At 44.3% G+C, this 24,449-nt stretch overlaps 1 protein-coding gene across 4 annotated transcripts in view; it reads left to right on the top strand.

Moving 5' to 3' along the window:
* CHKA (choline kinase alpha) overlaps nt 1–24,449 on the top strand; it is a 54,447-nt gene that overhangs the window by 10,064 nt on the left and 19,934 nt on the right. Inside the window, exons 2-4 of one of the 4 annotated variants that reach the window (XM_072970454.1) lie at nt 10,620–10,731; nt 19,897–19,926; nt 20,945–20,998. In XM_072970454.1, the coding sequence (XP_072826555.1) occupies nt 10,620–10,731; nt 19,897–19,926; nt 20,945–20,998 (196 nt within the window). Of the gene's footprint in view, nt 1–10,405; nt 10,497–10,619; nt 10,732–19,896; nt 19,927–20,944; nt 20,999–24,449 lie in introns of those variants that run through there. The other 3 variants (XM_072970457.1, XM_072970455.1, XM_072970456.1) reach the window with 3 other exon arrangements.

Genomic DNA, 24,449 nt, shown 5'->3' with positions numbered 1-24,449 from the left:
AGAATGCCATGGAATGAAACAGATAACCTCTTTAAGACCTGGCAAGTCTACAGAGAAAAGATACAGGCCATTTGTAAAGCTGCTTAAATACATGTTGCTGAAATAAAAACTATACTATACAGTAAACCGTTACCCTAGTACAGTGATTTTACTCCAAACCTGTAAAAAATTATCTAGGTGGTACAGAGAGTTGAAAACACTGAAGCCGCTAGTGCCGCAAGCACAGAGGCTCTCCTTGCCTGCTCCATGTCACTTGTGGTTGGAGCTGCCGGCTACCTCCTGCCAGGACGTGACATCCCCGAGTGCCTGAGATCTGTGCCGTGCAGACCGGTCCTGCTGCCGCGTCAGAGTAGCCCGCATGGCATAACTCGAGTAAATCATGTCTCCTGGACTGTTCAGGCCGCCCTCCCTTACTTCCTCACGTTGCAATGGGCTCTTCTTGCTCTGCGTGGCCACAGGGCACTCTTGCACCTCTGGCCTCCTGGGTGCAGAACAGCTGAGCCACAGATGGTGAGCTGAGCAGCCTTCGGAGTCAATGGGATTTCCTCATCTGCCTCACTGCAGGGGAATGTCCGTTTTCTCTTTCCCTCCTTGAAGTTATCTTGTAGTTAGGATGGTACATCGTACCTACTTGGTGACGAACCAGAAGATTCAGTTCAGTGGGGTAGTTCCCTCCTTGAGCATTCTTTTTGCTTGTGAAGTGATTACAGAGGACAGTTGGGAAAAGAAGTTATTTTTGTTCATTTTGTTTAAAAAAATTTTTGAGTAGGTAATCGATGTACTGGTTTTACAATCCAAACATTATCAAAGGGACTCTTTCTCCCACCCCTGGCACCCAGCACCTCCCCCTGGAAGCCAGCACTGTTCCTCTGTTCTTCAGGGTTCTTCCAGAGAGGTGTTATGATTTCTTAGTATATATGGGGATATCCATTTCTTCAACATATACTGAGAGCTGCCAATTGCCAGGCACTGTGTGAGGAGCTGAGAAGGTGTAGCTTTCCCTCCCTCTTGAGTACTTACAGCAGATCTCTTGTTTTGCACTAAAAGCAGTGCTGTGTCTTAGCGATTGTGTTATATTGGTATTTATTGAGCTGCCTTATTCCTTTGAATAGCCATATAGTGTTACACTTTAATTGAAATATCATTTTGATCTTTCCAGGACAGTTTAAATACCAGAGCATTTACTTTCTTAAGTTAATCACCAATAAAAGAATCTATTTATTAAGTGCCTATTGTTACCAGATTCTATACTGATCACGCTTATCTCAGGCAATCCAGGCCATGGGCCTAGGGGAGAGGCATTCTTAACCCCAGGGGCTCAGGAAAGTTAAAGTGTTAGGAAGTGGTGGCTCCGGTCCAGTCCTAACATGTTATGAGGGCTGTCTCAGCTGGTCACTCGTGTATGCACTCCAGTTTTGGCAGTGGTTACACATCCCTTTCCCTATCTTTGCCCGGATTTTTTTGTAATTAGCAGTTCTCTGCAGCAGTACTTGTTTCTTGTAAGGGACATGCAGAAGTATGATTTCCGGCAGGGACTTCAGATGATTGTAAGCATGATGACGAGTCCTATCTTTAAGACAAGCAGTAAAGTCCAGAGACATCTCTACCCTCAGATCCAGTCGATGGTCCCCAGGCTGACGTGCATCCTGTCATAGCCCAGAGCCAAGTGACGTTCACGTGGATGAGTCATGTGGAGAAGGCGAGGGTCCCCCCAGGTGTCTGACCTTTTGGGGGACCCTATTTTACTAATGAGAGCCGCAAACAGACCTGGTGTGTAAGTCACCCTTTGTCCATTTGTGGATTGTGAGTAGGGATGCTCAGGACTATGTAGGGCGTACCTAGTGTGGGTGGGCAATTAATGCCTGAAGTTAAAGTTGAGGCTTGTTTCCCCTGCACACAGGCTCTTGAAAATTTTGTCTCTTCCAAGTCATCTTCTCTGCTTCTCAGTTTTCCTGCCCGCGCTTGGCCTGCCAGCATGCTGGTGGGATTCAGGATGCTGCATTTAAGAGTACTGTGTAGAGTGCCTGGTGCACAGATGTTCACAACTACCAAGTATAATCTAAAAACTTTGAAAAGTCCAGAGATTATGAACAGCACAGAAATGAGTCAGTCCATAGGAGGAGGGCAAAGGGCAGAGGATGCAGGTGTGGGCACACCTTCCATCCCCAGGCTTTATTCTGGGATGTTTTCTCTTGCCGGCTTTTACAGCAGCCTGGGGACCTGGGTTGTGGATGGTGCCTGGTTGTGGAGCCCACGTGAGGGGAGAGTGGAGGGGAGGGTGGTGGGTTGTGTCTGTGTGAGGGCCCTCTCTGACAGGCTTCACACTGAGGAGGGAAGGAAAGGTGGCAGAAAGATATGTGGGGAGGGAAAAAGAAGTGTATGGCCAGGCCCCAAGGAAAGGTGCAGGTGCGGGACAAGCATTGCCTCTAAATAGAGTTGCAGGTGTGGGAAGCTGGAAACTCAGCGCAACCATACAGCCTTCCTGAAACTCTCATTTTTCTCATTCCAAAGCCCTTGGTAATGCTGCTTTTTTCCAAATCCTAAAACCAGAGGAATCTTTGTGGGCTTGATTTCTCCTAGGGTCTAGCAGTCCCAGTGGACATGTCCAGTAGTTGGGAGCAGGTTTTCATCACATGGTGATTGCCAAGGGTCACACACATGGAGCTGTATGTTCATAGGGTGGTCATTCGTAGGTTCAAGCAAATCAGTCACAACTACTGAAGGCAAGTTATCACTGATTTAGAAAGGAAAAAACTAGCTTTATTGGGATATAATTCTCATGACATAAAATTCACCTTTTTAAGTAGTACAGTTCAGTGATTTTCAGTATTTTTACAGAGTTATACAACAACCACTGCTGTCTTTTCACAACATTTTCATCACTTCAAAAAGAAATTCTGTACTGTTAACAGTCTCTCCCCATTCTGCCCTCTCCTGACAACCACTAATCTACTTAATCTTTTTATGGATTTGCCTTTTTTGGTCATTTCATATAGATGGAATCATGCAATATGTATGGCCTTTTGTGACCAGTTTCTTTCATTTAGCACAGTGTTTTCTAGGTTTATCCATATTGTAGCATGTATTGGTACTTCATTCCTTTCCATGGTTGTATAATATTCCATTGTGGGATATACCACATTTTGTTTATTCATTCATTAGTTGTTGGACATTTGGGTTCTTTCCCTTTCTTGGCTATTATAAACATTTGTGTGCAGTTTCTGTGAGGACATATGTTTTCATTTCTCTTGGGTATATATCTAGGAGTGGAATTGCTGGGTCACGTGGTGACTCAGCATTTAACTTTTTGAAGACGTCACTGGTCTTTTGAGGCCAGTGTCAGAGGATCTCCACGGACCCCAACAGATATCCCTGTTGTGACTGAAAAGATACTGGACAAGATTATTGTTGCTTTAACCCATTGTGATCTTTTACCAGCACCTTTTTTCCCCTTGTTACCAGTGATCTTGATTTTGTACATGTACTAAATTGCCAAGTGATTTTTGAGAAGAATTTGTTGAAGTATATGCTGGTGATTGTTTATTAGATGCTATATAGTTTTGTGTGAAATAATTTATTAAAAATGACAGACATAAAGTAGTAAAGAATAAAATAGCTTTATCAAATCTGAACGTTTTGCCAAGTTGGTCTCAGGTTCCCTTCCTTTGTCCAGATGTAACTACCATTTAGAATTGGTGTTAAGATTCTGTTTGTTTCATTCTGAAATAAGATTCTGATCTTTTGAACAGAATTTTGAAATCTTTTTATAACCTGTGTATTTGGTATAAGTACTAAAGCATTAGAGCATTTTTCATGACAGGTACACTTGTAACAGAATATATAGGATTGATAGTCCTGTGTGCTTTGGAACATTTTGGTTCATATTTGGCTGTACAGAGCAAGTTGTCATTGAGGCTTTTATTTTAAGAAGACTTTTCACACCAGGAAGGAATGTTGATATTTCCTACTGTAAGGAACTTTGGGAGGAAGTAGCATCAAATGCCAGATCTTAGTTTTGTGGAGTAGTTTTTGTTTTGAAATGATTTCGTGGAGTTTGCCAAGGTTTTTTAAAATTAATTGTAATCAATATTTTGCCTACTCTGACATGTTATCTTTGACCCATTTCTGGATCAACCAAATTTTTAGATTATCTATTATTTTCCACTTTCCAATTTTCTTTTTGACTCTTAATAATTAGTGCAATTAATTGGTATGGCTTTATTTAAAGGGGTAATGAATTGACATTTATCAATTTGGAGGGAAGTTACTTAGCCTGGAATCACTAAGGTGTATCAACAAGAAATCCATTTAAAGTTGCTAAATTTCAGTATGTTTCCTAGTTTAACTATTTTTCCATATTGATATACTTAAAAATATCTTGCAGTAATTTTTTAGCTTTAAAATATTTCATGACATTTATTATTTCATACTACTTGCTGTCTTTATGTATATCATAGACTTAAACTGGTTGCCTTGAAGCAATAAAAAATTTAGTTGTCTTCACTAGCAATTTAATGTTTTAAAAAATATGTTTTGATATATCAAGTTTTAATTGATTAAAAAAACAAGTTAATTGAGGTAGGAGACAGGAATTCTGACACCACTGATGGGTGAAGAATGAACTGGTGTGGCTCTTTTGTAGGACACTTTGACAGCAGGCATCAAGAAATCTTAAAATGTTGGTGCCCTTTGGCCCAGAAAACCCAGCTTTAAAGGATCTCCTCAGATTGTGCATAAAGACTGACATACAGGTATACATATTGTAGAGTTACGTGTAGAAGTGAAAGATAATGGAAAAACTCTTTAGCAATAGGCAATTGATTAAACCATGCTATATCTTTAAGATGAAATTCTCTGCATGAGTAAAAATCAGATTTTTAATGCTGAATTGATGGAAAATGCTCATAAGCGAAAAAGGAACTTTATAAAGCAATATAATCAGTATGATCCCAATTTTAATAAAAAGAGAGAAATAGGAAAAAGGAGCTCAGGAAAATGACCAGAAAAAATATATATACCACAGTGTTCCAAGTGGTTGTGTTCAAATGGTAGAAATTGGGTAACTAGTTTTCTTTTTTTATTTTGGGGGTCTTTCTGATCCACGTGCACACACGTTTTTGGAACCTGGATTCTAAAATCTGAAAGTCAAACAATGTGATACATGCTGAAGCAGCCTAGTTTAGTTCTTCAGCAAAACTGATGAACTTAATTGAGGTTCTGACCACCTGTCCAGATCAGCCAGGTTCTCTGTCACTCGAGGTGTGCAGATGATCTTGGACGTGCAGAAGCAGCTCATCTCCCCCCGGGGGCAGCTTGGTGGCTCTGCTTTCACACATTCATTTTCTTCAACGTATAAACCAGTGAGCCTTTGGTTCTTTGATCTGGGCCTTGTTCTTTGCTTTGCTTTTGCATGTCTTTTTCAAATATCCTTTGTGTTCTGTGTGTGTTGTCATTGTCATTGCTAGCATCAGATTATTCTTAATTGTGAATTGATTCTTGATAAGCTATGAGAAACTGAAATGACTATTTTCCTATCTGATCTACAGTCTGTGAAAGCAGCTCTTTCCTCTGCTTGTTATCCCTTCGGGATCCTTTGAGAGACCTGTGGGTGGGGTTTAGGGATGCGCTCTCGACAGGTCCCCAGGGCGCAGGTTAGGATTCCCACCAGCCGTGACTTCTGCGTGGTTCAGCCCCTACCTGCCGAGGCTTGCTTATTACATGTGCTGAGTATGAAATAAATGAGTTATTTTCCTTTTATTTGATATCTTACTTACTTGACTATCTCATGCTGCCTAAATTTAATGATGACATGTATGTTTATTACGAAGCTGTTCTGCCACATGATCAAAAGGTTGAAGTTTCAGACTTTCCTGGAATCCTTAAGCATTCCTGGGGTTTTACTTGGGAGATACCCATGACCCATACGGGAAATTGGGCTGTTGGATGCTTGCTGTCGTTTCTGTGGCCTGCTGTCCCAGCATGTCTTCTTCCTGGTCGTGTTATTTCACTTGCTGGTGACTGGCTTTTATCTTGCTGGTGACTGTTTCTCCCATTTGGGGTCATCTGTGACCATGACCTTGTTTCATATATTTTGATTGTCCCTAAAAAATAATCAATGATTTACTTCCTCCCATTAGAGCCTGTTGAGCAAGAGGCTGCAGATAACACAAGGATGAAGGATTTCCAGGGTGTGTGCTTGCTTCTGGCCAAGCTGGCCTTCCTTCCTTCTTTCGGAGTCTGGGGATAAACTTTGAGTCGAATTACACAGCTCAGAACAGTGGTTCATCTGTTTGCTCTCGCCGAGGCCTGAGCTTTCAAGAGTATGTGACAGGAAGGAAAACAAGGGCTCCTAACTGATGTAATGTCTGTCCTGTTGCTTGGAAGCCAGGAGCCGTGCTGGCTGTGACTGGACGTGGCAGGGCAGTTCTGATAAGCTGTGCACCTGAGGCACCCCGGGAGAAAGAGAAAGAGAAGAAAGGTCACGGCTCCCTGGGCCCTCCTGTATGTGCGCTCCCTTCAGGGAGAACCTGAGCCTTCCTGTGCTTCCTTAACTGGCCAGACCACTCCTCTGCCTTCGGGGATATAGGTCCTTATTCTTGCAGACGTTCCCAGGTACTGTGATTGCTCTTCTTTTAAATAAGCTATTGAAAACATATTGTAAAAAATGACTTATATTTACATCTGTGAAATGTTTCTGTAGAGCATATTCAAGTTTCATTACATGGGGAAAAAAGTCATTTTTTTCTTTTTATAAAACACCTCTATTGAGATATCGTTCACACATCATACAGTGCACCCATTTAAATTAATGGGATTCAGTGGTTTTTAATGTATGGTTTTTAATATAGCCACAGGTGTGTACACCCATCACCACAATCAATTCTGGAACATTTTCATCACCTCAGAAGGAAGCCCTGCCCCTCCAGCCCCTGTCCGCCCCGGCCCTAGGCACCCAGCCATCTAATCCCTGTCTCTATAGATGTCTTTGTTCTGGCCATTTCATGTGAATGGAATCCTATAATATCTGTGTTTTGTGACTGGCTTCTTTCACTGAGCACGTTTTTAAGGCTCATTCATGATGTAGCATGCATCAGGACTTCATACCTTTTTTTAAAATTGTGGTAAAATATACATGGTGTAGAATTTACTATCTTTACCATTTTTAAGTACACAATTTAGTGGCATTAAGTACGTCACATTGTTGTTCAAAGGTCACCACCATTCATCTCAAAAATGTCATCTTCCTAAACTGAACCTCTGTGTCCAGTAAACACTGATTCCTCATCCCCACCCCGTAGACCCCCTGTTTGAAATTCATTAGCTCAGTCCAAATCTGTTTTAGTTATTTCATATGTGTTTCCTGGAATGCGGTATGTCCGTTTCACATGCAGCCCTGCTGACACCTTGATTTTAGCCCCATGAGACCTATTTTCAGGCATCTGAACTCCAGAACTGCAAGATGTTAAATTTGTGTTGTTTTAAGCCACTGAGTTTGTGATGGTTACAGCGGCCATGGGAGCAAAGACATGTGTTTGGTGCAGGTCAGTACAGACCAGTCCTGATGTCAGGCTGTTGCAGTCGACTGGGCAGTGGCCACAGCACCTGCTGTGTGTTCAGGTGGCACTTGGTGCCCTCATGCTTTGTCTCGTCTCTCTCAGCATCAGAGTTAAAAGCAAACACTCTGGAGCCAGACACCTGTGTTTCAGTCCTGGCTCAGCCAGTTCCCTTCTCCATGAAATGGAGGCAGTACCAGCATCTGCCCTGGAGATTGTCAGGAGGATGACATGCTCTAAGCCTCTTCGGGGACACAACATTGCAGCCCAAGGGCGCCATGACTCTAAGCTCTTACCATGACTAAGTGAAGTATGGCTCTTTTACAGAGGAGTGAATTTTTGAGGTTCAGACAGGTTTAGCCACGTGCCCAGGATTCCACAGCCAATTAAAGTGCAAAACTGGGATTTAAATCCCTGGTTCCCGGTCTCTGAAGCCTATGGTTTCTCTTAGCATGATGCCCTCTGCCGGGAGGATGGGGCTGTCCTCTGAGAAGCTAACAGTCTAATTAATTAGCCAAGACTAATGCACCGAACCTGTTGGAGACCAGTGAGAGACAGTGAGTTCTCAAACGGAGCAGGGAGGAGTTCGGAGAGGGAGACTCAGTGGGACAAGGGTAAGTCTTTATCGAGCTTCCACCATTTGGGGCCACTGGGCCTTGAGAATTGAAATTAGACATTACCCCTGCCTTCAAGGAGCCAGCTGGGAAGTCAGCGAAAGCTTCTCGAGGAGGTTGGACTTTGAACTTGGCCTTAAACGGTAGGCAGTTTTTAGATAGCAGGGAGGAATGAGGAGTTTCCAGACGGGAAGAGCAGGAGTAAGTGGTTGTGGTGACAAGCCGTATCGGGGAGGGCTGGGTTTAGCTGCTTGTAACAGAGGGCCCCAGGCTTAAACAACGTGGGGATTTATTTCCCTCCTGTGTTAAAGAGGCTGGAAGTGGCCAGTCAGGGCAAGTGTGGCCGTTCCAGGGGCCTGATGGGGCTGTAGGCTCTGCTGTTCCTAGGATGTCACTCACTCTTAATCTCATGATCTAAGAAGCTGCTAAAGGTATGGCCACATGCACCGGTCAGGACCCTGTGAGAAAATGGAAACAACACTAGGTGTTTCAGCAGACCTAGAGAATTCAGTACAGGGGTTGGGTGAGCAGTGGGTGGAGAACCGAAAAAGCAGAAAGCGAACACAGGTGATTAAAGCAGGCTTCTGGGGCTGGAGGGCCAGGGGAAGAGTAGGGTGATCAGAACCTGGAAGCTGAAAGGAGGGGCCACAGAGTTGGGACCCTGACCTCCACGGAGAGGGCCCTGCTTGGCCATTGCTGGGACCCCGACCTCTGAGCTGGACCCTGAGAGGGGACCCCGAGGCTGGGGTTGCCCCTCGAGGTGAGGGCTGGAACAGACGTGCTGCTACGGCCTCATGGGAACAGGAGCAGCAAGCAAACACCACCTTCCTCCTGCCTTCCAGCCTCCTTCCCGTGACGGAAGCAGCTGATAAAGGAGGCGTGTAAGCGGCGGGGTCCCAGCCCAGTGTCACCTCAGAGACCTGCAGTGTGGACCTGGAGCTCAGAGGCCGTAGCTTAGCCCTGACACACCACCGCCTCCTCATTCCAGACAGCAGGATGGAGGCCAGGGAAGCGGGGACAAAGCATGTCTTAACCTGATTACCCGAAAGCCACACAAGCACTTCCTTTATGTTTTATTTGCCAGCACTTGGTCTCACAGGCCCCCCTCGCTGTAATGGCAGCTGGCGAATGAGGAGCAGAACTTTGAAAATGTTTGTGCCAACGTTAATACAGCAACAGTAACAACCTCCAGATAAATGTTCTCCCTGTTATCTTTCTTCTCCACACAAACTGAGCTCTTTCACTTGGTCTGGTTCTTGGCCGTGCTGGTCAACGTGGGCTATACTATACCCTCTGTGTGGTTGGGCATGTGATAATGGGATTTAGCTTCGTGTTTCAGCCTCAGTTTGGGGAGCACAGCTTCACAAGACTTTTCATGGGTGGAACAGGGAAAGAGGCTGGTGGCTCCTGTGACTGAGGGACATCATTCTAGAAAGCTGTGCTTCAGTTAGCTGATAGCTTTTTCTCCAAAAGTTGTGTGTATACTGCTGTGTGATATTTTTTTTCGTAAGAACTGTATAGAACTTTATTGTTTGTAGTTATTCCTTTTAAAATTTTTTGAGGAGGGGGAGGTAATTAGGTTTATTTATTTATTTTTTATTGGGAGTTCTGAGCATTGAATCCAGGACCCCGGGCATGCTAAGCTTGTGCTCTACCACTGAGCTGCACCTGCCCCCACTGCCATGTGATACTGATGAACCCGACATTGTTGAAGCATCTAGTCCAGACACTGTCCCATGCTTTTGAATTCTGTCGTGGAGTTTTATGTCTGCTTTCTTCATTAGAGTAGAAGTTTCTTAAGGGCAAGGAGCAGAGCATATTTCAGTTTTGTGTTACCCTAGCTTCCTTATCTTTGGTAGTCAGAGTGGAAGGTGTAGAGTGTTGAGGTGTCCCATTTCCTTTGAAAGCTCCAATAAAATTGACCAGTTCATGTTGCAGGCTTTTTGAAAATGCCATTTGTCCAAACTGGTTGAGGAGGGGTGGACCTTGCAATCATAATTCAATTGAAAAGTCCTAGAGGGGATGGTTTAAGTCTTACTCCAAGATTATAACCTGGTATGCTAGGAATGTGATGGAACTTTTGCATCAGAGATGAGTGTGGGCTGGAAGGAATGCGTCTGGGATTTCCCGCATTCCCAGAGCTGAAGAGGGTCCTCACTCCTTGTCATTATCCCAGGCAGGTGTACACATGCAACAATAACAACAACAAAAAACTTCCCTAACGCTGCTCTAGAAGAACAGATTGGGAATCTGCCTGATTTTAATGTGACTCGTGGAATTGATCTGAAAACCACAGGGTTAATCGTTTATGTTGCAAGCGTCCTGAGAGGTGAAGTGAACATTTAGAACGGTTCTTGGGGGCTGGATCCTGACTTCTCATCCGCAGTTGTCCAAGAAGAATGATTCAGTTTGCTTTCAAAATAGATACTCACCATCCTCTTGTTTCCGACAGAGGTGGCCTCAGCAACATGCTGTTCCAGTGCTCCCTACCCGACACTCTGGCCACCGTTGGTGACGAGCCTCGGAAGGTGCTCCTGCGGTTGTATGGGGCGATTTTGAAGATGGTGAGTCCCGCGGCTGCTTGGGGACGGGAGGGACCTGCTTGCAGTTCTGATACTCTTTCCTAAATTACCCAGGAAGAGATTTAAAATGTCAGTGGTGTTATGAAAGCTATTTCAATATCTTGCTTTTGTTTTAAAGGGGCTGCACAACTTGGTTTTTGTTTATATTCTAAGTGAAATCCCATCCTTACTTGCTGTTAGTAAACTAGTACACATATTTCCAGTTTTCTGTCCAGAGAAAGTACAATGTTGGTTAAATCTTCAATCATGTTTGATGGTGCCTGGATTTTCCATACATTGAAATTTTCAGCGCAGTCTTAGTTTGTAAAATTCTTATGTGGAGAAGGTGTTGTTTTTATAGCACAATCAAAAAGGGTTTACAGGATAGTCCCAGTGGAAGAATATGATCTCAGGGACACTGAATTTGGGGGTGGGGGTAGAGCTCGGGGGTAGAGTCTGTGCTTAGCACACATACAGTCCCGGGTTCAATCCCCAATACCGCCATTAAAAAAAAAAATCTAAGAAAAAGAATCAAGGCTGAATTTATTAACTACGTCCCTTTGAGATCCCTTTAAAACTTTGAATTTGTTAGATTCTTAATCTTTCTAAATTTTTATATTACTGAAAAATTTAATTTTCAATTAGAATGCCTTATTTGTTGAACTATCTTAAGTAAGTATATAAGATCTCCCAAATGTCTGAATTTCTTAAAAACTATTTATACCATGAATTTATCATTTTACTGACCACACATACAAATGTGAGTATATTTCTACGTTAGAATTTTGGTTTCCATTTAAATCTTCTTTGGAAGGGCCCATTTTTAATCTTCGTGAAATGGAGAATAATTTTCTTAGTTTTTTTAAAATGCTAGTCTTTTCAATTAGAAACATTAAAGTTAAAATGACATTCTGGATGTTAACTCATCTAAAAAATTGTCGTAATGTGACTGAACCTTTTCACTGGATAGTTTTTCCTTAACCCTGTCAAGCTACGAGAGTGGTTAGGCCCGGAGAGTGTTAGAAACAATCAGCGTGTAGTTGGGTACACAGGCTGACTTGCAGCCTACCCGGACCCCTGACGACAGTGCGTAAGCAGAATAGGGTCTGAGTTTACCACACAGTTTAGTTTTTTTACTCAGTCAGGTTGCAGTTTCGAAGCAGTTTTTGAAATACCCAATTAATGTCCTTTTGGCACTTTTAATAAAATTAATCTTTAGCACCCCCCTTTCTTTTTGGAGAACTTTCTATAACAATTAAGTGCCACTTCTGCTCATTTGTTTTATGTGCTTTCATTTAAACAATACTTTAAAAATACTTTAATAACCAGCTGCTGGAATTGCATGTGACATAAGACTGTTGTTTAAATCTGATTTCTCAGGCTTTCATTTCCATTTATAACTTAAATAGGAGCGTTTTAAATGTGCACCATGCACTCCTCCTGAGCCAGGCGTTGGGCCACGCTCTCTAGCAGCAGGGCAGCGTGGACACGAGGGATGCTCTGGGTCCGTGCTGTCCGGCATGCTGGGCACCAGCCACGTGTGACTCTCAAAGGCTTGAAATGCGGCAAGTGCCACTGAGGAATGGAGTTTTCGATTTTATTTGTTTTGATTAATTTAAACCGAAGCAGCTGCATGTGGCCAGTAGTGGCTGTGTTGGCCAGCACAGCTCTCCAGCGTGCTGTGTTAGGGCTCGGTCCCGTCCTGAGAGCCAGCTGCAGCACAGCCTGCGACTTCGCAGGTTCCGTTCCCCCGCGTGAAGATTCACCATCTGTAGCTATTACTTGGTCCTTTTTGAAATTTTAGCAGCCTAGAATTCTTACCTTACAGTACTTAAGTGCAGTAGAAATGTCTGGAAATAGACTTTAACAGAATTCTACATCCCTATTTATTGTTAAGGGTGGGGAAAAAAAAAGACTATTAGGTAACTCAGAAAAACAGAATGACTGAAGCCACTTAAAATGGAATTAACTTTTACCAAACTGATAGGACAGAGTATGTTTATGTGCAGCTCTGATCTGCGGGTGACATTCCACATTTAGCGTCTCGATTCTATTTTTACTAGGCTGTTAGTTTCTGTTCCTGAAACTACAGCTACTGATGAAGGGCAGGAGCTGTGCCTGAAAGCACGTGGGTAGAGAGGGAAGCAAGTAGCTCAGTAGCCAGAAAAGGGGCACGTCTGACAGTCTCCCAATTGGCTTATGAGACAATAAACTCATTTTTATATATTAAAAAAAAAAGCCGTTCCTTTGCTGTATAGGTGGGACTCTGTATCAAGATAATTACTCAGTTGATCGAGTCCCTAGTTCAAGTACTGCTGAACTTTTTTGCTGAAGTTCGAACTTAATAAAACTGGGAAACCTACAGCCTCAAGTCTTTTTGGTTCCCAAGTTCTTCAGGGTTGGCAGGGCCCTGCTGCCAGTTAGTTTCAGACGTTACTGGCCATTGTAAACTCTTGGCCACTTGAACACTTTGGCAGTGTGAGGAGAAGAACAAATTCAGGAACTCTGAGAAAGACTTCGGTCTAGGCGAGGAGGAAGGTGGAGGCCGAGGTCAGGGGGCCAGGAAGACTTGAGCCAGGTGGCAGGCGCCTGGGCTTCCACAGCACTGCACCAGGGATTTGATGGTACATTTAAACTCCTCTTCAGCTGTTTTCAACTCAGATTTAAAATAGCTGTTATTTATTTTGTTGCTGGAGCCTGGGTTCGGTCATATTGCTGATCAGTTCTTTGCAGTGAATCTGGCCTAGAATGGAAGGAGGGATATTTACAGTCTACAAGAACACTTTGGTTCCTATCATAACAACAACAAAAAATGGCCAGAATTGATGGTAACTTGTCAGGATTTGCATCAGCTGAGAGATGTGACTGAGCAAATACGGAACCCAAATAATAGATCACATTACTTTCATAAATGTATGGATTAAAGACAAAAATATCGTACAGCTCAAATGTTATGCTTTCCTTATTTTTCCTCTACCGTGGAGGAGGGCACGTTCCTGGACACGTATGTGCACTTACACAAGTGTAGCTGGTATTTCCTGAACCAGCCTGATAAACGCAGTTGTGGCCTCCTGCAAGGTGGGTTAGGATAAGCTCCTGCCTTGAAAAATGTTAACTGATGCTTGTACGTAAGGATAGACTTACGTATTTTCTCAGAATATGTAGCTGTTTTGCTTACTGGTTTAGCTCAGTGTGTCCCTTCTTTCCCTTCTCCTCGTTTTGAGCTTTTGAATTTTTTACCTCTGCGAGAATCAGATATTAAGTAGAAATATTTTTTTAATTTACATTTACAATCATTTACAAGTAACTTGGTTTAAAATCATTTGATACCTCTCGACTTTCTCATTTTTCTTCATCTCAGTGTTGCGAGATGTCTAACTTTTCATTTCCATAGCAGCACTGATAAGACTGCTCTTTGGTGCAGTTCATGTAGGGTCAAGTAGCAGAAAGCCAAGGCAAAACCTTCTGGTTTAAGCTTACAGTTCTGCCCCACAAACATCTGTCTCTTCCAGCCCCCATTTCTATGTAAGATGAGACACACACAGACTTCCCAGGTGTTTAGGATTTGTATTCATTTTCGGGGAATTTTATGAAAAGTCCTGTGTTGGACGAGGGACTGAATGGGTCCTCTTGAACAAGATAAGATACACACACAGCTGTTCGAGAAACAGCTATACAATATTTGTAGGAAACTATTAAACAAAACTATTGGTCTGATCTGAAAACAATGCAGGTCGGTATAATTTAGGGTCTGTTTTTCATGTAGGCTCGCTTTAACTTTAATGAGGAGGAGGTTATCCTCATTCAGCTGCGCAGATGATGGAAACCGAATGCAACTCTAAAATTACCCATGACTAAAGTTGGTAGGACAGTTGAGTAGGAGTTTTGAGGAGTACTAGTTTAGCCTCTGCCGTTGTGAAAAGAGATATAGTTGCTAGAAGAGAGCGTGAAATGATAGAATTCGCTGTCCGTGTAACTTGATTTTTTTCCTTTCTGGTACTGGGAAGGAACGTGAGCTCTGCATCGTCCAGTAGCAGCCTTTCACAGGAGCAAGTCTGGCTGATTACAAATAACCAGTTTGCTTATTTATCATGAATTGTGGAAGACACAAATGTCAGTACGTATTGTTCATTCAACGTAACCTGTGCCAGTAGGCGGAACCTCGGAGGATGCTTTTGTCCTTCCCTCTGTCGGAGCAGTGACTGTGTTGAGCCTGTCCCTTCTGTGCATGAATGGAGAGATTGGGCCTCACCGTTCTGAACAGTCTCACAGGCATGAACGTTTATAATTCACCAAAGATCTCTCGAGTGTTGTCTGGAAAAATGTTTTTGTTTTGTTCTCTGAGTAATAGAAGGCTAATATTAGTGGCTTGTTGAAGTACTAACCATAATCAAATTAAAGGCATCAAGGCACAAGGCAGATATGTATTAGTGACTCAAAAGAGTAAAATTTGGGACATAGTCTTTTTTGAATCCAGAAAACAAAATGTTATCTTCCCTGTTTTCTAGTAACCCCAGTTTATTTAAAAATTCAGTCACAGAGCAGCCCGCAGATAGTAAACTGTTGGCTACTGAGAAGCTGGCTACTGACAGCATTTCCCTCCAGAACTGAGGCGGTGGGACCCGTGCTTCTGCGTGCTGAGCCCTGCTCTGTCCCGAACAGCTGGGGACACATCCCTGCTGGCTGAACACGGTGGATTCGAGACTTTTCCTCATTGTGTTAGGGTCATTGTGAGTTTCAGTTATTTTGTTTACTCTGCTTAACAACAACAACAAAACCCTTGCACCTGGAGTATGATATCATTATTTCTAAAGTAGGCTGAACTACCCTGTCAGGAGTAAAACATATTTCTAGTATTGTATGTTCCCATTTGGTCTCACCTAGTATTTCTTCAGTTAAGACTCTCCAAAGACAGTTGCCAAATTACTGTCTATAGTCCTTCCATATCTGCTTTGGTGCCTCATTTTGATAACTAAATAAACCACAGACTACCGTGTCTAATTTTGACATATGCAAAGTGTCTTTGTCTTGCTGGTCTTAAATGTTTGGGATTTATAGCATGAAGCCAATACAGATTTCTGGTCCCTGGAACGCTGGTGTGACCGCAGCCCGCCCTCCTGGGAAGGAATGTCTGTTGGGTGGCATGAAGGGCACCTGGGGGTAATGTACCACCTTAGCTGTCTGTGCATGTGTTCTCTGCTGCAGGCTTGCCCATGCGGTCGTGCCTGGAGCACTCTGGTTTCCAGGTGACAGACACGATTCACGGTATAGTATGAGTCCTCTGAAGTTGGAGCATTCTCTACAGCTTTAATTTCTTTCTTTTAGTTCTTGGTTTCAAGAAATGTTTCTTTAAAGAGAAAGTCGTGATGCTTTCGTTAAGTAGCACCAGCTACAGTTTGTGTGTGTTTAAGATGTAAGTGGTTAAGATTTCAGAATGTTATGTAGTAAATATATCACCTTTTGTTTTGGTTTTTTTTTTTCTGTTTTATTTTTTTGTCCAAGGCAAATCAGACTCCTTTCTTCTGTTTCCTCAGTAGAAAATGACAAACGTTCAGTAATTTTAGAAATTGATGGGCCCTCAACTTGAAAATTCGTAAGGAATATTTAGCCTCTTCTTCCTTCTTACCACTTTCAGCATTAAGGAAACACTATGCAAGTATTGATATTTGGGTTAGAGTTAGAAAGACAGTTTCCTCTTTGTCTTTAGCGTTTAGTGTCCTCCCCCACCCTGTACCTCCGTGGCACGGCTCGGTCCTGGAAGCAAACACAGGCCGGAGGAGCGAGGGCGCTCTGCCTGGAAGCGCGCTGCTTGCAAGTCAGCCCCTGGGATGCTTACACCCAAGGTGCTCGGAAGCCTTTGGAGTCTTGGGGCGGAAGGTTACCCTGGGTCAGACAAATTTTGAGACAGCCCTGAAAGGAGCCTTCTTTACCTGGGCTTCCTCTCACCTGCCCTTCTACTAGACTGTGTCTGCCTAGAGCCTTTAGAAGTCCTAGGCTCCTGTTGCTGTTCATCAGGGCATCGATTTTGCAGAGTCCAACAGGGTCACGTTGTTTTAGGTTGTTCTTTGGGTAGGTTGCATAAGCTCTAGAGACTCACATAAAATGTTAGAAATCACTTGTCTGTTTCATCTCACAAATATGGTTTTATTAAAGTAGTTTAATCATGAAACCAGTTCCCTCATCATTAGCAGAATCTTTTATTTAAACCTATTGAAATGATGAGAGCTTACTTGGCTTAAACAAATTTAAAGAAATAAACCTGTTATATTGTGGAAGATCACCTGTAACTTACTTTTTTCATAGTCTTCTTTAAAGTACAAAAGCCTTTAAATGCAATTTTGTCAGAAAAGAAACATTTGAAAACTTGCACCAAATATATTTATTATGAAAGTAACATCTACTTTAAAACACCTTTTAAAGTAAAAAGTGAAAGTCCTCTATTTGCTCATCTTATGTCCCAGCTAATAGAATTAGGCTTTTAGGAATTTAGATTTTAAATTTAAAAGTGATTGGTCGGGGGGAGGGAATAGCTCAAGTGGTAGAGCACCTGCTCAGCATGCATGGGGTCCTGGGTTCAATCCCCAGGCCCTCCTCTAAAAATAAACAAACCTAATTACCCTACCCCTGCCAAAATAAAATAATTAAGTAATACAGTAATAAATAAAGTATTAAAAAAGTGGTCAATCAAAAATATGTTTCAGCTTTAAAAATCTTCTATAACTTTAAAACAATATGTAAGCCATATCCCCTTTATTATTGCTACCACTTTAGCCTGTTTATTTTCTACATCGCATTCTAATGAAACTCAAGGATTATAATGAATACTTGCAGATTCTCTTGAAGCCAAGCCTGAAATAGGAAGAAAAGAACAGGGAAGGTGCGAGGAAGTCAGTGGCAATATATTTTTAATCATCATTGGGTTTCTTCTTTTTTGTTTTTGTATCCTGTTTCTAGCCTACAATTCACTTATTTATTTAAAGCGTACAGTTCAGTGGGTTTTAGTATACTCATAGAATTGGGTGTCTTCTTAAGCATACCTGATGCATTCTGACTTCTCAGGTCTTAAAGGTGCAGTGTGTAAGAAATGTTTTATTACCGAGAATTTCAGATGCATCCAAAAGTTGACCAGAAGAGTGTAATGAGCCCTGAGGGCCCACTGCCTGTCTTTCTCTCCCACCCACCTTCTCTCATCTTTACCCTCATTCATTCTCCAGGGTTATTCTGAAGCAAGTCCCAGACATCATATTTCTTCCATGAAGGTTTTAATCTGTCTCTATTTAAGCTGATTTAAAAAAAAAACATAATGGAGCGGGAGGATATAGCTCTGCAGTAGAGCACATGCCTAGCACGCACATGGTCCTGGCTTCAATCCCCAGTACCTCCATTTAAAAACATAATGAATGATTGAATAAACCTAATTACCCCCCCAATTGACCAAAACAATATTCACATAAAACATTTAAATGATAATTTAATATTAAATAACCAATTAGTGTTCAAATTTCTAGTAAATGTTAAAAAAAATTTTAGTTTTATTTTACAACTTTTTGAAAGCTAATTTTTATTAACATACAAGTTAGTTGGCAAGGAATTTGGAGTCATGTTAAATATTTGTACTGTATGTTTCAATACTGTTTCAGATTTTTGCTTCAGAAATAAAATTCCACAAATTCCAAGTTATATTTTACTTCCTGTCTTCCTGGACACAAGAGTCCTTGGACCTGTTTTTTGGCGATGTTGTCTCTTGTTGCCTTAGCTCTGCAGGAGGCCTCTCCTCTCCCCTTTCAATGTGCTGGGTTTGAGATTTCCTGGTCTTAGTCTTCTTATCTACAAGGTTGAGGGATCTGAACATTCTGTACTGAGGAAACAGAACAGAGGGCTGGACATGGCAGAAGTCCATCTTGCCTTCATGATGGTGCTCTTACGGGATAAGTAATGCATTCACTTGGGGGTGGGTTGGAGGGGGCAGGGGTGAGGAAATTATTAATGGGATTCATCTCTACTCAGGGTGCTAATATGTTAAAAAGGAATGGCTTTGAGAACTAAGCCAATTTGTAAATTGGATGAGGTGACTTGCTTTTGAGAGCACCATTAGACAAGGGAAAGGGACTTCTGTTGACTCAATAACCCATTAACTGTATCTCCCTAAGAAGATACAGTTCAAGTAATAACAGCAGAGGAATAACCATAGTCACTGAGAGTTTTGTGCAGGTCAAATCCCGTTATGACACATTTCAGAATGTCCAAATTCCTTATTTGTCTTTTCCTACAAAGTATCAACATACAGTATACCAGATGATAGGACTTTTTTGTCCTTAACTTTCTTTGGGGGAGAAAAAGCAGAAGGATTTAATATTTGGGGGACATTTCAGCCACATTCAGCATTCTAATTAGCTGTAGCCACTTCCCCTGCTAGTGGGATGGCTGTGAGTCTGCCCGTGGCCAGTTGTCTCCATCACCCTTGGTTGCTCCTTGAGCTTCACAGCGCACGAGTGTGTATTTAGTCATGCTGTCTAAACGGTATGCTTAGCACCCGGAGTTGCTTGGCGCTTTGGGGGAAGACCAACATTAAATTAAAAGATGGAGTCCCTATGCATTAGGAACTTGCAAATGTAGGTCTGATGCACTCAGGAGAGTGCTGGAGTTTAGGGAGGAGTAAAGCTTTCATGGCACCTACTTACTCTTACTCCTCCCCTGGTCTTACCACATCATACATCAAGCCATCAACAAAGTCCTAAAAGTATTTCTGGCATTTTCATTTTTGTAGCTTTCATTATAACGGGATTTAACCTGTAACATCTTTTCATCAGAGAAATGCAGATTACACAAATGAAAATATCATATATCCCCCACTTGTACTTTCTGTACTTCGTACACAATGTACTTAACTGTGTGTTAGAGATATTATCGAGTATGTATAGGTGCAAGTCTTTTGCAGATAGCTTCACATGGACGTAGACATTTATTTTGTTTACTTTCATATCAAGTAATCTAGAACATGTACTGTTTAAACAAAATATGCATTAAAGCGTCTGTGGAATGTTATTTCTGTGTGTAATCGATGGAGTGGTTGCTTTAAATCACTAGGTTTTTGATGGTGCTAGAGTAGCTGGTGTTGCTTAACGTGGCATTTTTTTTTCCTGTCCGCACTTTCTACCCTTGGCACAGGTATTTTTGATAAAGCTGTGGAGTGGAAAGGTATGTTTTTCATGGGATGTTTAAGAATCTCTTACCTTAAAATTTTTAAAGAGCCTCCTTTATGGCCATCGGTGTCTGACTTTGTCAGACTAGTTTAATTGCACCAACGTGTTTCTAGGGGCGGTATTTGAGTGTAACGTTGTGACCTGACATGTAAGTTTTTGACTTTTCCCCACCCCCTAATTAAAGGTAGTATGAAGGTTTTCAAAGCACCTGGGGTGGGGGGGTTGCTTTTACAAGGTAAGATCTGCCATGAGGAAAGGATGTAGCCAGCGAGTTGCTCCTGGTATTAACAGTCCAGTTGTGTTATTGATAGAATCCTCGATACCAATAATTTGCAATTTCATTGAGGAAAGTGATGTAAAAGTATCTCTAAGTATGTTAAGATATGAAATAAGTTTAGGGACTGTATTATATCCACATGGCCCTCTTTGCTGGAGGAAGAATTGACACTGAGCCAGGGACAGCCTGACAGCAGGGCTGGGCTGGACAGCGGGAGTCGGCGGGCCTGTCCACGCAGCTCCTGTGCTGACTTCCCTGCCTGTGTGGGGCGTCCTCGGGCCCTGCCGACCACTGCTTGCTGCAGGCATGGGCACGCTCCCTGCCCTTGCAGGAAAAGAGCCTTCCTGGGGACAGCGTGGACCCAAAAGAACCAGCCAGCTAAACTGGTGAGCTGGCCTGGCCATTTGTCTTGAGGAGGCCTGATTGAGAGAGCGCCCCCCAGTGACTTTCCTCCAACAATGAAATTGTGAAAAGGTACTCGGGACGGTGGTGAGACACAGCTGTGTGGTCTCAGCAGCACACCCCTTTCCTTGTAAAGAAAAGCAGTGATTCCTCGGGTGTAGGTACCAGTGCTGGGCGCTGGTGGTGCATTTAGATCGTCCTGAGGGCATCGGGGGGCTGAGAAACACTCGCTAAAGTGATGTTGTGTAAACCCTGACTGTTCTGATGGTTGCAAAGTTAGTGTCTGCTCAGTGTCCCCCTCTCACCGGAAGTGTTTGCTTTTTCTCATTCATAGAGGTCCTGTAATAAGGAGGGATCCGAACAAGCTCAGAAAGAAAATGAATTTCAAGTAAGTAATTAAGTCCCTTCTGCGTCTGTGTGAGGTGTACGCTCTCTGCTCTGACAGTGCCTCTTCCTGGCCCCAGAGAGCCCTGCTGTGTCTGTCCGAGAGGACAGGCCCTCGGTACATTGGGCGCCACCTCAGGGAGACCCAGCGAGGCACAGGGGTTCCCATCCTCTACTGAGAGCTTAGGGAACGGACGTTTGGTGTCTTTAGGGCCATCTGAACAGCATTTGGGGTGCTAAGAGGTGGCAGCCTTGGGTAACCTTTGTGTGTGATTCTCTGATGTGGAGGCGACCTAGCTTTCCCACCGTGTCACTGCCCAGCTGTCCCAGTGGCCCCTGTTCCCCCGGGCAAGGAGTGTTTTTACCTCTGTGTGGTACCCAGGTCCAAAAGGCTTCTTCCTAAAACACCAGATTTGAGTGAAAATGACCCTGCTCTCTGAAATACATGTGTTCAGAAGAGCTTGAGGCCGAGAGCACTGAGGTATCGACCTTCCCCTCTTTGAGGCTCAGAAATGGGGAGTCTGGAGTAGTGATCCCCACACTCCAGGGAGTAAACAGCTTTGAGCACACTCTCCGAGTACGTGCAGATTGTATATAACGGGTGGGTGGGTATAAGACGGGTGCCTACACCATGAGATCTACTGACTTTACTCACTGTACACTAGTTATTGAAATGACTGAGAAAGAGAAATTAAGAAAAGGTGAGATTGTGAAGGAATGAAAATGCTGATACTTCCCCCTCTCGTTTTCATGGGTGTTCTGCTCCTGGCGACTGTGGTCTGGAGGACCTGGGATTTGTGCTGTCTCGGGTGACACCGACTGAGAGGCCGTTGGGTGGGAAGTGACTGACACTCCATCTTCAACCCTTTGGGACCCTTCGTGTGGAGACCCTCGATCATCTGGGTCATTTAAACTGTTGGGTCCTAGGGCCTCCGTGACACTAAATCCAGAGTATACTTTTAGTTCTCATTTTATCTTGACTTAGCAGCTAAGGGAGCTACGACAGAGACACAAAGTGAAGGCCTCTCCTTTCATCCCCTCCTCTTTGTCTTCTTTCTCGGCTCTTCTCTTGTCTTAAGTGCTCGGAGTCCCCAGCCCGAGGGCCTGCTCCCCTGCTGCCCTCTCTCCCCTCTCGTCCTTGCATTTCTCCTAGAGACCAAGGGTTTGCAGCCCCACTCCTCCAACCCTCAGCCCTGCTTGGGACGAATGCCAGCTGCTACCCTTCATCTCCTGGGGTGTCTCCCCACGTCCAAGACTGAATACACACTCCCCTTCTCTCCCCTCCCCAACAGCAAAGTCAGAATCATCCTCTCGGGCAGGCCAGGAAGCAGGGGTCATCTCCGATACCCCTCCCCCGCTACTCCCACGTCCAAACCACAAGTCTGTTGGTTGTTTTCCTGGGACCTTGGCTCTGTTGACTTTCTCTCCATCTGTGCTGGCCACCTGCTTAGTCCATGCTGCCACCAGCTCCCCCCTGGGCTTCCATGTCCACTCTTGTTACCCATAAGCTGTTTCCTTCATCATTGTCAGTCAGCCTTTTGAACTGTTTGCCTGATCATGTCAGCCTCTTGCTTAAAATCCTTTGGTGGTCACTCTCTGCCTTGGGCCGAGTCAGGTGGGCTTTATCCTGCCAGGTCCATGGCCTGTGGAGCTTTCCAGTCTCATCTCACACCGTCCTCCCCCGTTCCCTGCTCTCCAGCCACGTTGCCATAAACCGTGTGGTTCCTTCCTGCTCCAGGGCCTTTGTAGGTGCTGCCGCTTCTGGCTGGAATGCTCCATCCTGCACCTGTTTCCCACTCCAACTTCCATTTATAATTTGGACTTCAGCTTGAAGGTTGCATCCACAGGGAGTCCCTTCCTGCTCTCAAACTAGGCTTGCCCCTCCATTTCGTGCTCCCACAGCACTGTTTGCCTCTCCTCTGCACTTTTCAGGGCTGTATGTAAGTGTTCAGTATTACGTGATTGATGTCTGCCTGCTCTTGTGAGAGTGAACTCAGGGCGGGACCTGGCTACCTCTTGTGGTCTCACTTGGCTCTGCTGCCTGGTGTGAGGGGTGCAGTACAGAATCGTTGAAAGCTTGCCGCAGGTCTGGAATATTCTGCCCCTTGCCTGCGGGTGCACACACTTCTCATCCCTTCCTCTCATCAGTCCAAGATGCCCTCGCTTCAGGTGACCTGTGAGTCACTCCCACGCCCCTTCCCCCCAAAGCTGGCTGGGTTTCCACTTCCGCTTGGGGCCCAGCAGTTAATAGTCGGAGGTGCTGTGACTTCATTTATGATCCTTGTGGGTCAGGATGTAGGCAGTTGGCTGTCAGAGCAGGGAAGGTGATTGGTCTTGTCTGAGCCGTTTTGGATGGCTGTTCTTTGCCCGCTTCTGAAGGTTTCCTCCCCCGACTCGCACTCTCTGGAACCCCAATGGCCCCGGGGCCCCTCCCCCGCAGCCCCTCTCCAGGAGGATGTTTTCCCCATCACCTGCCAAGTGCTTTTGGACCACTGGTGGGTTTGGCATCTTCTTGCTCCTTCCTCGTTCCTGCTTCCAGACCACTCCTTCTCTGTTGAAAACCCCAGTTCCTTTGAGGCTTGTGCCCTGGGGCTCTGCCACCACCACCCCTCCTGGCAATTGCCGTGTTTCATGAAGATGTCCTTTCTGGCCCAGTCTTTGGACGCAGCCACCTCCTTGCCTTCTCCGTGCCTGCACCCCAGCAGCTGAACGCTGTAGAGAAGAATCACCCTTTCGGGAGGACTGGCTCTGTTTCCATCTGTGGTTCTGAGCCTCAGAAGGGGGTCTCTCCGGTGCGCTTGCCTCCCCGACCCAGGCTGTCACGACTTATCTTTTCTCATCAGACGTCCCCCTTGTACCCTGAGCAGGTGGTGTCACCTCATTCTTTCATGGCTGCTGGTTTCTCATCCCTCATCTTTCCACTTGGAGATAACAGCAGTCTTTCCCACTGACTGGTCCTCCCCTCGTGCCCCATGCGCTGCCCACTGGCCGCTGCCTGTGCAGAGAGGGGTGATCTCGCAGTTTAGGTTTGGCTCATCTTGTCTCATGATTGGATGAGGTTTTGCATTTTTGGCAAGAATACCAAAAAGATGCTGTTATGTCTTCTTAAGAGGTTAGTAATCTCGGTGTTCTTATTAGTGGAGTTTAATTTTTTTTTAAGAAAGAAAATCAGAAGCATGAAATGAAAAGTCAACCTAACACCTTCTCATCCCCGTCTCCTTCCCTCTTCTGCTCGCTCTCCACCTGCCCCCTCACTCCTTGAACCGTTCTTGGTTTGTCACCAACAACCTCCGTCTTGCCAAACGCAGCAGCCACTTTCCTCTGCCCTCTGCTCGTCGCCTCCACAGCACCTGACACAGAGCACCACGCTCTCCCCATCCTGACCTCGGTGCCCTCACTTTGGCTGCCTCCTCTCCTGCTGCCCCACCTGCAAGTGGGGGTTCACCGGGCGGGCT

The sequence above is a fragment of the Vicugna pacos genome, chromosome 10 (assembly GCF_048564905.1).
Source record: "Vicugna pacos chromosome 10, VicPac4, whole genome shotgun sequence".
NCBI classification, from domain to species: Eukaryota; Metazoa; Chordata; class Mammalia; order Artiodactyla; family Camelidae; genus Vicugna; species Vicugna pacos.
The sequence above is the reverse complement of the archived record's forward strand: the minus strand, read 5'-3'. Positions and strand labels throughout refer to the sequence as shown.